This window comes from Schistocerca piceifrons, chromosome 7 (assembly GCF_021461385.2).
Source record: "Schistocerca piceifrons isolate TAMUIC-IGC-003096 chromosome 7, iqSchPice1.1, whole genome shotgun sequence".
Taxonomy (NCBI): Eukaryota; Metazoa; Arthropoda; class Insecta; order Orthoptera; family Acrididae; genus Schistocerca; species Schistocerca piceifrons.
This window is the reverse complement of record NC_060144.1, coordinates 558,748,859-558,762,815: the sequence shown is the minus strand read 5'-3', so window position 1 is coordinate 558,762,815 and position 13,957 is coordinate 558,748,859. Positions and strand designations below refer to the sequence as shown.

Sequence of the window (13,957 nt, the reverse complement as noted above, 5' to 3'; positions counted from 1 at the left end):
GCTGCAAGCCCGAAATTTGTTTGAACAATCAATTCGCCGGGAACATTTTAAAATTCACATCAGACGCCTTTACGGGGAGGAGATGGCCTCACATATCCGAAGTTTCCAGAAGCTAAGTATTGAACGACGACCGGCTGCAAGCCCGAAATTTGTTTGAACACTCAGACTATATTCATCCAATACTTGAGAATAAGAGCACTTAACGCCTAGCAACAAACTTTATACATCATTTCAAACCTTTATGAAACTTTCTCTCGGTGACAATGCCCACAATATGATGAAAAGAGAAAAGTTTGTCGCTTACTGAATTTTCACTGTTCTTGCAGTTAAACTTCAATATCAAGAATGACGTTTTAATTTATTACATCTTTGTTACTGCCCCCATATACCACGGAATGTACTTGCAAAATTATATCATTGTACGACATATAATTCAAAAACGTTGAGATGCATGAAAAATTAGCTTTTCTTTTATAGTATGCAAATTACCTAGAATATACTCATGCACTGTTTCATGATGAGAGCACTCAACAACTTTAAGCAACACATTGATAAAATAATCATACGTTTGAAGCTGTTTTATATACTGGAGTTCCAATCTTTAAAGAACTGGGGATGGGGGTGTTACTGGTTTTGTCTACTCTGTCACTCTTGTCTGATGTGACAAACGAGAAGAGAAGCTAGGGATGGCCACTTGAAGGTGGAGTGCTGTGCTGGTCGCCTGGAAACTTCCGTCGTTACAAATGACAATGAGCATACCTATTATCGCTGTAGGTTAGTAAAGATAAGTTAGACTGGCGATAGGTTTATATTAGGTTCCGGATTTTTGTTTGCAGTTATTCTTACTGTGTTCTTCACGAACTTTGTGTAATTTACGCAATGTATATGCGTTATTTTCCAATTGTAAGTGCCACATACAACCCGCTTTATCCCCTGGATTGCTAGAATGGGGGGGGGGGGGGGGGGGGGGGGCAAAGCGTAGTAAATTAAATAAAGAAAGGTAGGAGAGGATAAGTTAGACCAACACTTTGTAAGTTTGGAGGGTGGAGCAGGTTTCAATACTCATTTACATCTGAATAATATATTCAGTTTGCTGTGGGCTTTCTGTTAGAAGGTTGGAAGGTGGTCTTTCCATTTCAGTTTAAGGATGAGAGTTACTGTGAAGTACCGGTATTTTAGTTTTTTCATTGGTAGGATAGAACGCTGTTAAACAGCAACGTAGAAGTCATGGGAGGCGGAAGCTGTGGGTGGTGGGTCCTATAAAAATCAAATGTTCAAATGTGTATGAAATCTTATAGGACTTAACTGCTAAGGTCATCAGTCTCTAAGCTTACACACTAATTAACCTAAATTATCCTAAGGACAAACACACATACCCATGCCCAAGGGAGGACTCGAACCTCCCTTGGGACCAGCCGCACAGTCCATGACTGCATTGCCCCAGACCGCTCGGCTAATCCCGCACGGCTTTGGGGTCCTATAAATACTGTCTTGATCTTGGAAGGGTTTATCATGACGTACCAGTGGTTTAGGTTCAACGTTCAACATTCTGTTAAAAACGAGGCCATTAAAGATGGAACGCAAACTCACGTTAGTCAAAGTTGGGGGAGAAAATTACTCGTTTCTTTTTCAAAAACGCATTCATCGTATTCACCTCCAGAGGTTAAGGGAATCAATGGAAGGCGTAAACCAGTATTGCTGGGTGGGGGGTTGGAAAGAAAATTGTCGTGAATGAGAGTCCAATGACTTACCAACCACATTACCTCGCTTGGTGCCCCAGGGGGTGAACTGCTTGAAATGGCACTTGAGGGGTTGTTGAGATTTCTGGTGGGAGAAGTATAGGGCTATGTAAGCAGTGTCGTCAGTGTACTAATGGAAGTGAACAGGTATGCTTTTCCTTTAAATATGAATAGAGTATTGGACATGCTGGAGTGGCTAGAGAACAGAGACATGGGGAAAGCCTGCAGTAGGAGGAGAGATACGGAAATTAGTGTTGTTTATGTTTATGGTTACGTAGTGTGGGCAATTGGATTGCACAATCACGGTAGGATAGGCTATTGGAGGTGCTTACACATAGAATTTGAAAAAGATGCTTGACTACCATATGCGGTAATAGGCCTTTGCAGTGTCGAAGGACACAAAGATGGCAGATTTATGATTACTCAGTTGATGCATAAGTTGGTACAAAGGATGGGCGATTGGACAGTAATCAGAATGGGATAGGCTATTGGAACTAATCAGAATGGGATAGGCTATTGGAACTGTATACATCTGGAATTTGAAAAAAGATACCTGTTGCCGTACACAGTCTTAGGCCTTTCCAAGCTTAAGTGACATGTAGATGGCAGGTTTATGTTCACTGAGTTAGTGGGACTGCAGGTAGATAAGGTATAAGAGTTAGTTGTCGGAATAGAAGTTGGGATGTTATCTACAGTGGTTAACAGAAATGGGTAAATGCCTGTTTAGGTGTTCATAGATGCATTGGGAGAGTATGGGTTTGAGGACCTTTATAAATACTGAAGTGGGGTGGTTAGGCACTAGATGACGTTGTCACTAGCATATTTGTTAAATTTAAGGAAGAATAGATTTTCCACAGAGGGGAATAGTAGCCTATGCTTAGAATCACTTTGAAGCGAATGGAAAGGATTTGTAGGATGGAGAGAGAGCTTTTTTCAAATGCCGATAGGGAATGCAGTCTTGACTACTGTGCAGGAATGTGAAATAAGCAGTGGGGCTGTTACACTGAGACATAGGAGACTGTCCGATGGATCACGAGACATTGTCATGGCAAAAAAGCCCACAAGATTCCTTCCAAAGACGGGATATTGCACGTATTCCGATTTGGGTGAAACCCATTCGTTTCTTGTATTGTTGAAGACAAGCGAATGTGCGAAGTTGAAAAGAGTAATGCATTTTGTAGATGTACCTTACCGTAATGATAAACACCATTACTGTGAATAGACACAATATCAAGACATTAAAAAGCGATCTTGTGATGGAACGAATGACTGTTGTAGGTGTGAGGGGTTGTCATTAAGCAGTGGTGTCAGGAAAATCTAATGCTTGCTTGTTACACAACGTCGTTACTCACGTAAGGCTCCCCTTCTTTATGGATGATTTCCTCGTGCTCGAGGAGGAGTTCAACGGCTTCCACGAACTCTACGTTGATAGCATGCAGAAGCGCGTCGCGCGTTTCTACGCCGAGCACGACCAGCAGCTCGACCATCTCCAAGTTTTCCTGGTCGATGGCCAATGTCAGTGCTCCTCTTCCCAGCGGATCCAGGCAATTGATATTGATATGCCCTTTGTGGTGCGCTAGCTGCAACATCCTGCAATGCAATGACATTAACTAAAGTGTACCAGAGTCAGTGCTTCCTTTTGCATCTGAGAATACTGTGCAATTAAATTATAGCCTATACATCCTTTATGACATTTTTACTTTCAGAAAGTACCATCACAGTAGAGGTGTGACTTGTAACATATCACCTTCTACTACTATGGGTCTCGCTTGATTTTGGATTTCAGCCTAACATGCATAAGACGCTACACTGGGTGAACATTAGTAAAACCAGCAAACTGCAGGGACGTATTGACTGGAAATGGAGGAACAAAGATCCTATGAACATGTCTGCTGAAATGCATCGCTGCCACTGTCGATGGCGCTGACGAATGACAGTTCCTCCGGTCACATGCCGCGTGTTCCTTGAGTGTTGCAGATTGTGTGATTGACGCAGCGTACTGTAAGCAGCAGAATGGTCTGGTATTCACGTCGGGAACAGGTCGAGATGGGTTTGTGTGAGGCCAAGAAGATAGAAATATCCAAGGGGCAGCACGGCTACACCAAAACAAGTATTCTCACAGACGCCAATCACATCACACAACATTTCAATTCCTTTTTGTATGTTTCTGTGATCATGGGTCCTTTCAGACAAACAAACGTGAAGAGAGATGGCAGACTGTGTGTACATCAAATATGGAGGACCGGGTTCTATAGGATATTGAGACGTACCCTAGTACAAGCTCCAGGCAAGTTGCCTGCCAGCATGGTGAAAACCAAAGTACGATTATAGGTATCCTGCATGACAACCACTACTATCCCTATCACCTGCAACACATAAAGAACACATGGCACATTGTCATAAATTTTGCTATGGTTATTTTTCAGTGCTGAAGCAACATTTCATGTTAATGATAAAGTTAACTGGCATAATATGTGCATATTGGGACTCCGTAATGCACAGGAGATGGTTGAACATGAAAGAGATATGGCTAAAGTGAGCGTGTTTTGTTCCATTTCTTATTAAAAGGCACATGGCTCATTCACTTTTTGAGAATAACACCGTGACTGGTATGAATTAATGAAATGCTACAGTTGTGGCTTTCTCAACTATTTCAGGAAGACCAATGATTTCATACTCCAAGATGGAGCCCAACCACACTGCCACAAGTGTACGACAGTTTCTGAATGGAGCATTGCCTAAACGCTGAATATAGCGAACGGGAATTTGAAACACTACCCTACAGTCTTGCTTCCAAGATCTCCAGATATGACACAATGCGTCTTTTTGTTGGAATATGTGAAGGAATGTGGTTTTGTTCCCTCTCTAACTGAAGATGTAAATGAATTCAAAAACGAAATAGCAACACCAGTGATGAAATCTTACATCAAGAACTTGGGTCTTGTGTAGATACTGCCTGTGTAGCTGATGGTGGGCACATAGAACATTTACAGGGTGACACAGAATAACGGGAATGTTTGAAATGAGTAGTGGCAGCCATGGACAGGTGGCAGCACTGCGGGTTCGTGACAGTAAGTAAACAGTCCGCCATTTCAGTAGCATGGACCAGTGGAACGGACAACAGCGTGCGTTAGCTATAAAAATGGTTTATAAAAACAATGATAGTTTGGTAGCGGCGCAGAGGGGGTTTCGGCGTTTCTATAATGTAGGACGTCATGATGCCATTCCTTCGAAACACGCTATAAAATGTTGGATTAATAACTTTGAAGAGACTGGATCTGCCCTCAAGAGGAAACCAACAGGACAATCAAGAAGTGTGCGTTCTGCAGCGAACATTAATGTTGTACGCAAGTCTATGTTACGGAACCCACGGCATTCAATTTGTAAGCAAGCAGCAGTGGTTGGAGTGTCCCAGGAGAGTGTTCGCAGAATTCTTGATCTTGATTTTAAATTTCATCCATACAAACTACAGATAGTTCAACAATTGAAGGACCACGATTACCGGTTGCGAGTAGGATTCTGTCAATAAATGATAACAAAAATAAACAATGACGATAAATTTCTAAACAAGTTGTGGATGTCAAATGAGGCACATTTTCATCTCACAGGTTATGTGAATAAACAGAACTACCGTTACTGGGAAAAAACAAATCCTAATGACGTTATTGAGCGCCCTTTACACGCTGGTAAAGCGGCAGTATGGTGTGGTGTTTCATCACATGGGTTTATGCGACCGTATTTTTTCGCAAATGAATAGGGAAACACAATAACGGTCAGTGCCGATGGTTAGGAGACGTTACGAACTTTCGTTACGCCTGCTTTGGACAACTTTCCGAACGTTCAAGAAACCTGGTTTCAACAGGACAGAGCGACATCACAAACTGCACGTCAATCATTGGCATATGTGCGAGAATTGTTTGGCAACAGTGTGATCTCACGATTCGGTAACATTCCCTGGCCCCCTAGATCGCCAAATTTATCAGTCTGTGATTTTTTTCTTGTGGAGATACCTCAAGAACAAAGTCTACACGACTCGACCAAGAACCTTGGATGAGTTAAAAGAGAGAATTCGGGATGTAGTTCACAGTATCCCAGCTGAGATATTGCAGTGGTCAATGAGGAATATCAACAGCAGATTTCACGAAAATATTTGTACAGGAGGACGCCATATGAAGGACAAAATTTTTATAAAAAAGATAAATGCCATCAACGTTTCATAAATGGCAAAGTTGTAAGGTTTCAATTACTATGAATGCAATTTCTTTCCTTCATCACTACTAGTTTTATTGGATTGCGGAAATGTTCCCATTTTTCTGTGTCACCATGTATAATAACACAGCAAAATCTTTAGGGTTTTGTGGGTATTATACAATTTGTACCTGTCCTGTTACCATGTTTGTCTAATTAGATATGAATACCGTGTATTACGAACTGTAATACGCACTTTTTTCTTCGAAAATTGCCTCCAAAATTCAGGTGCGTCTTATACTCGAAATCAATATAAAAAGTCCAGTGTTTGACTTAAAATTCCCACCAGTCTTGAAAATGGCCATATATTCGTTGCTGCGGGAAATCTATCTGAATCTGGCAACACTGGGTTCAAATGGCAGCAGCAGTGAACCGATGCAACAAATATAACCTGCGGCTATACTACAATCCCATACTTATGGCTAACATAGGGACCGTAAGGATAAGATTAGAATAATTACTGTAAGCACTGAGGCATTCAAAAAATCATTCTCCATGCGTGAATGGAACAGGAAGAAATCCTGATAACTCGTTCAATGGCACATACTGTCTGCCATACACATCAAGGTGGTTTGCAACGTATAGATGTAGATGTTAAATTTTATATTAGAGATGAATGGAACAAATGGATTATGGATGAAACCCAACACGAATTCACGCCGAAGGGGGCATTAAAACGACTTACAATCAAACAACAGTATGGGTCTTTCAAGAAGTGCAGCAAAAGTAACCGTCTCGATTGCAGTGAAGACCATCTTAGGGAGAGGAGAACAAGACAACGAAGAGGAAGAAGAAGAAGAAAAAGAAAGTTCAGATGACGATTTTCAAGGATTTTAAAGGTCAGTTCGGTTTTATAAACTGAGAACTTTTTTAATCTGGCTTTGGAATCTAATAATAAAAATGGTAAAAATTTTTTTTTTAAATGCTTTCAAATTAAGTTATGTTTGTAGTCCGTAGCGTCTAATAATCCGTAAAATACGTTAGTAAAAATCAGATATGATTTTTGAAACGCTCTTTAACTAGTTTTTAAGACTTTAACGTATTTCTCTAATTTTCTGAAAATGTAGTGTTATACCTCCTGACGTTCGGGACATCTCCTCTTTCGACGGCGAGCAGATACTTTTTCTCGTCGAGGGTCAGCGGTCTTGGCAGGTTGGGCATCACGATTGGTTCCCGGGATACGCCTGGGGCTTCGATCTCCAGCCCCACCTGGAACGAAGGAAAGGTCAGCCAACGCCTCAGAAACAAGTAGTCAACAGTAATGTTTGTGTAGCGGCCTAGAGCTTACTGATCTCAGTGTATAGATCGACCTCGCTTATTAAAAAAATTCTTCTAATGGCTTGAGCTGGAGGCGAGGATTATATAACACCTACGTCAGTAAATTATAATTTACCTCCAACATATCGTCCTATGTGTAATGAACTGGAATGTTGTCTTAATATAATGCGCCGTATGCTGTGCGGTCACCTAATTGCTTTAGCCGGTTTAAAATTACAAATATGAGAGACATCGAACTGAATTATGCTGTTTAACCTGCCTACAAACACTGACAGCAAGTTTTGGTCTTCATAAAGAGAAGACGACTCAGACTTAATAAGTTATATTCCCAGAACACTTATTTTCCGACATACTGAGTTGCTGAAATGTGCAATCGTCCTTTTAAATCTGTTGGTTGTCCGATTTTCTATCACGAAGTCTGAGCTATTGTACGCCGTATGATTATGTTTACCCTGCTCTGAAATACAGTCAAACAAAGTCGGTATATCTTATAATGCATGTTTTTAATGAGTTTGTTATAAATGTGAAATTTAGGAACTTAAAAGCTGAAATTGTTGGAAAAGCAGGAAAATAGTCGTATTGGCCATAATTTCAGTTGTTTCAATACTTTCTCAGTGATGAAAAGGCAAATGAAAACAATTCATCTGTTTATACAGCGAAAATACACCGAAGAGCCAAAGAAAACGGTACACCTGCATAATATCGTATGCTGCCCTCGGTGAGCACGCAGAAATCGCGCAGCACGACGCAGGGGTCCCATATCACTCAAACTGCACACGCCCCACACCATTACAGAGCCTCCACCACCTTGAACAGTCCCCTGCTGACATGCAGGGTCCATGGATTCATGAAGTTGTCTCCATACTCTTACACGTCCATCCGTTCGATATAATTCGGAACGACACTCGTCCGACCAGGCAATATGTTTCCAGTCATCAACAGTCCAATGTCGGTGTTGACGGGCCCAGGTGAGGCGTAAAGCATTGTGTCGTGCAGTCATCAAGGGTACACGAGTGGGCATTCGAGTCCGAAAGTCCATATCGATGATGTTTCGTTGAATGGTTCCCATGCTGACACTTATTGATTGGCCAGCATTGAAATCTGCAGCAATATGCGGAAAGGTTTCACTTCCGTCACATTGAATGATTCTCTTCAGTCGTTGTTGGTCCCGCTCTTGCAGGATCTTTTTCCGGCCGCAGCGACGTCGGAGGTTTGATGTTTTACCGGATTTCTTATATTCACGATGAAATGTTCGTACTGGAAAGTTCCCACTTCATCGCTACCTCGGAGATGTGTTTCATCGCTCGTGCGCCGACTACAACACCAAGTTCAAACTCACTTAAATCTTGATAATCTGCCATTGTAACAGCAGTAACAGATCTAACAACTGCGCCAGACGCTAGTTGTCTTATATAGGCGTTGCCGAGAGTAGTGCCGTATTCTGCCTGTTTAGGTATCTCTGTATTTGATTATGCTATATCAGTTTCTTTGGCGCTTCAGTGAATCACATACTGCTATTTTCGACAGTGTGTGAATTGTGTTGTATGAAAGAAGTATTGTTACGCGCGTTACTTAATCTAATGCTTAACAGGACTATTAAACTGAAAAAAAAAAACCAAAGAAAAGTACGGGGAAACGTTCAGTAATTATTCTTCGTGCCCCCTTATGTATAAAAGATCATTGCTCAAAATTTTTCAAGGGTTCCCCAATACAGAAACTTTTTCAGTGGTGGCCGTAGTGCTTGTTCATGGCAAAACCAAGACAGTTACATGAATAGAAATGTAATATTGAAGTCCGTCTGCTGTCTTTTCAATAGTATTTTAACCGCACCAATATATATTTCGAAGCACAGCCTAGTTATCAGGGTTTCAATTTTATTGAAGGTCCTTTAGTGTGATGTCAACATGGCAAAAATACGTATCTGTGAATTTTTCTGATTTCTGTTATTTATGACATACGTCGCAATGAAGTACCTTCCAAATACTGTTAACATTATTATATGAAGATTCACACTGTATATTCACAAATACTCTTTCTGGACTGTTGACATCACAATGGTTCAGATGGTTCAAATGGCTCTGAGCACTATGGGATTTAACTTCTGAGGTCATCAGTCCCCTAGAACAACTTAAACCTAACTAACCTAAGGACTTCACACAATTCCATGCACGAGGCAGCATTCGAACCTGCGACCGTAGCGGTCACGCGGTTCCAGACTGTAGCGCCTAGAACCGCTCGGTCACCCAGCCGGCTGACATGACAATGAAGGACCTTCGATAACAACTGATGAAGTTGCGCTTCGAAATCTGCATTGGTGAGGCAGAGACACTATTGAAAAGACAATAGACGGATTTCATTATTAAGTTTTCGCTGAATGTTTCATATGCATTTTTTTCTTCCTGTACGCTACATGAAATCCAATACCTTGGTAGTCGCTAACTGTCTATGTAAAACTGTTGTACCACACTTACCTACACATCAGTATGCAACGTAAATGTAGTTAAGGTCTCAAAGAGTTGTTAGAACAACACACATTAAAGAAATTTAAATGACAGATGTAAGTTTAATGAACTATCCACCAAACCCATTGCAGGATTTTGCTCTGCAAGAAGGGGACGTGTGATGAGCAGAATGGCTGGTTGCCTAGACACTCACCCCGTCCAGGTCCTTCTTCTCATCCGCCATGGTGGTGGTGGTGCTGAGTAGGAGCGTTAGGCGAGGGTAGGGTAGTCGGTGTCGGCCAAGGCAGTCAAGTCCGGAGGCACAGGTAGGCTTGGGCTACCTGAGCTGAAAAACACAACAGGCATGTGGTGGTTAGTCCTCTCGACTCGTTGTTTTCTGATGTTTTGCGCGTTGTTTATTCTTAAGCCATTAGTCGATGAGGCATAAGAAAGAGCGATTTTGAAAAGGCTGTTAATTTTTTATTTAATAATCTTAAAATGCATGAAAAAGCGTTTTCTGCAATAGTAAAACATCGGTTATTTTTTGAAGATAGCTCCGAAAAGATGTCACCCGTTTAGACACACACATTCCTCCAGCCGGACCTTGAAGTGAGTCATCATCACATTGCGCAGCATGCCAGTGGGATTTGAACAACTTCCTGTCGGATCCGCTCTTTCAGGGCTTCAATTGTTCGATGAGGGTTCTCCTGGTACACTTTGCGTTTCACATGTTGTGAGGTCGGTGAACGAGCGGCACATGTAATATCCCCATTTCGGGAGATCACATGATTTGGAAACAAACGATTGACAGTATCTATGCTTACTCGAGCAAGGCAGGAGGTTGCTCCGTCCTGCTGGAAAAACTTCTCATCGTTCCCTTCGTCGTATGCAAGCTGTGGAGTAAAAAGGTTTTCCAACATGTCTGCGTATCTGCGCAATGTCACTGTTACAGCATTGCCATGGCGTAGCACGCAATAACTTTTGCGTAGCGCAATGGTTGCTCATGCAGTTCCACAAACGGTTTACGTTGTCCTCGTCTTGATTAATCATGTCCAAAAATTCTAAGCAGAACCGGCTTCGGCTCACATGATCTGTTTCCTTAAGAGCCTGAACCATTTGGATTTTGTAGGGGTGAAAGTGCAAATGTTGGTGTAAAATTCTTCTTACCGTTCTGTTTGAAATCCCAAGTCAGCGCTGTGCCGCCGAACTGAGCGACGAGGACTTCTCTCAGTGGCAGCTCTTACACGTTCGATGTTTTCAGATGTGCGCACAGTTTTGGTCTCCAAGTTTTCTACTTTGTCGTTGACGCCGCCTCCTCAGAGTTCTCAACACACTTTTTAATCGCAGAGGCAGATGGCACCGGCCGATTCCCATTAATGTTGGAGTGGTAGCGGAATGCACAACGCGCTAGCTGGTACGAACTACCGTTTTGATAAAACGCTTTGACAGCGTACGCACAATGCTGTGGGGTCCAGCACTCCATTATGACTAAATGCTATTTCGCGCCAAACGTACCTGACGCTATCCCAACAAATCTTGGCGTAAAATTCTTCTTACCGTTCTGTTTGAAATCCGAAGTCAGCGCTGTGCCGCCGAACTGAGCGACGAGGACTTCTCTCAGTGGCAGCTCTTACACGTTCGATGTTTTCAGATGTGCGCACAGTTTTGGTCTCCCAGTTTTCTACTTTGTCGTTGACGCCGCCTCCTCAGAGTTCTCAACACACTTTTTAATCGCAGAGGCAGATGGCACCGGCCGATTCCCATTAATGTTGGAGCGGTAGCGGAATGCACAACGCGCTAACTGGTACGAACTACCGTTTTGATAAAATGCTTTGACAGCGTACGCACAATGCTGTGGGGTCCAGCACTCCATTATGACTAAATGCTATTTCGCGCCAAACGTACCTGACGCTATCCCCTCCACCTCCTCCGACGCAGCTCGATTCGCGTGCTTTTTAAAATCGCTCGATATTATGCCTCACCCTGTATTTTGCGCTTTTGTGATGCAAAGACTGTGAGAATGTCCGCAACAAGCTCAGAGGAAGGCTGTGTTTCGCACACTTCAGGCAACACGAATTTTACAAACATGTTGTTTTTGAAGACAGGGAGGAAGAGAAGTGAAATGTTGTTAAGTGGCGTGTGGCGTGATTTGTTCTTCATCCGCTGATTTCATTGGCAAGCACATTGCGCAAAAAATTGGAGTGGGTACGGATCGCGCGCGAGAAGCTCGTTTGCCCAACTGCGCGCCGAAAGGTTCAGTATTACATGAGCAGACAGGTCGACTGCGCGCGATGAGGTACATTATAAACAACTAGACTGCGCGTGAGTGTTTTATTTGCTACTTGGAAATGTTTTCACTGAACGGTTGGTAACACTGTTGTAATTAGTCATTTTCTCCGACTGTGTAAAGCTGTCTGCTGTTCCTTCTCTTCGCATGTGATTAGTAGGATAGAAATGGGTTGCTGCGTTCCTGCAAAGTATAGAATTCATGTTTCAAATAATAGTGAGTACTAAGTTTGTTGCGTAACAAAACAGCAGTTACATACAAAAAAGTATTAACTGAAATCCTAAATGCTTGTGATGATATGAATATTAAGTGCCAACTGTTGATCATTGTGTCTGATTTCGAAGTAGTTAACACACACACACACACACACACACACACACACACACACACACACACATACAAAAAAAAAGACTACTCAGGCGTGATCATTTTCATCAATAGTAGGATGTACATTTCATCTGACACAGGCCTGGTGGAGGATAATTCAGCCGCTGAGGCCATCTTCCGATTAGAAACGAAATAACACTGATCTAAGTAATAGGTAAATGGTTCCACTGGGTGTTTTATCTGACTTTTCTCCCTACCGACGAAGTTGGGGGTGCTTTTGTTGAAGATTTAATGAGCATTAAACACGAAATTAAAAATGTTACATTTTTTCAGATTGTTTGACAACGAATTTCATAGAATGCAGGTTTCCGCCCAAAATTTGGGCTTTCAATACTATAAGTTGTGAAAGAACAGCCAATGTTTGTGAGGCATATCACAGGGCTTTCGGCCTTAATTTTGACGAAATTCGGGCTTCCTATACTATGAGTTCTAAAAGAACAGCCAATGTGGGTGATGTTTGTGAGGCATATCACAGGGCTTGAGAGGTTCCATGACCTCTTTTGCATGTCGTCTCTCATTTTCATCAATTTTATTAATGTTCCATGTGTTGCACAGTGGTAACAGACCAAATAAGGTTATTGTAATGAGAGTATTTGTACTGAGAGCTCGAAAATACTTTTCACTTGATTCCTATGCATATTGGGTTACTCCCTGTGTGGCCTGTGCGAGGTGAGCATTGGAGGACGTGGCACAAAGCATTTACGGCTGGGGGTTGCACCTCCCCAATTTCTGAGGGGTTCGTACAATGGGCTTAAGTGCCTGGCGGAACGACTGACGTCGGTCGAGTTTCGCCTATTGTATGCACGGCGGAACGACCTGCGAGACGTCTGAGTGTCGCTGCAGTTTATGTGTTTACCGTTCTGGCGCCTCCGGAACGAAGACTCCTGGCACCGACTGACTGCATTGTCCTCTTGATTCTGAGAATACTTGTGGACCGTGCTCTGGTGGGTGCGACTGTCTGGCGCCAGATGGCCGGTGGTCTAGGCAAGTTGCTTTCGTAGCCGGTCAAACGCCAAGTTCAGTGCCCTCAGCTGAATAGCAGGGGCATGGTTGGTCAGCTTAAACTGGGGCTAGTTGACGTCATAAAGCCCTGTTCGAAATTGGAAGGAATGGTCGCTATTGGCGTGAATGATATTCTGAGACAGTGTGGGGGAATTTTGGAATCAGAACTGAATGCTGATTCGCGGTTTTCGAGGACGGTAAGGAGTTGAGCAATGTTGGCTTCGCTCTTGCGTTGTGCGGGCCTGGGGGTTCTGGATCTGATTTTCGTCGGAGTCGGACGGTCTTGGGACTTAGTCGCACTTTTTTCGACAGAACTTAGAATTCTTGGACAGCCTTCGAGGCCAGGGGTTGAAACAGAGTTGCTGCACATCAGAAGTCGGCGCCTACGTCATCAGAAAGCTGCCTACCGACGACCTGCTACAAATTTCAGGGTTGGCAAAGTATTTTGCGGTTCCGGAATTGTAGGACCTATCAATTTTACACTGAAGTCCTCAGCAGCACGCGCGTTTGCTTTGCCACAAGTCCACCTTGCTCGTTTTTCCATGTGATCCCATGTGAGCTCTCACTACTAATCG

At 42.8% G+C, this 13,957-nt stretch overlaps 1 protein-coding gene across 1 annotated transcript in view; it reads right to left on the bottom strand.

Moving 5' to 3' along the window:
• LOC124804970 (transient-receptor-potential-like protein) overlaps nt 1-13,957 on the bottom strand; it is a 205,984-nt gene that overhangs the window by 172,601 nt on the left and 19,426 nt on the right. The window contains exons 2-4 of the mRNA XM_047265360.1: nt 9,921-10,052; nt 7,063-7,196; nt 3,092-3,329 (exon numbers count right to left, since the gene is read on the bottom strand). Of these exons, the coding sequence (XP_047121316.1) occupies nt 3,092-3,329; nt 7,063-7,196; nt 9,921-9,950 (402 nt within the window). The 5' untranslated portion in view covers nt 9,951-10,052. The remainder of the gene's footprint in view (nt 1-3,091; nt 3,330-7,062; nt 7,197-9,920; nt 10,053-13,957) is intronic.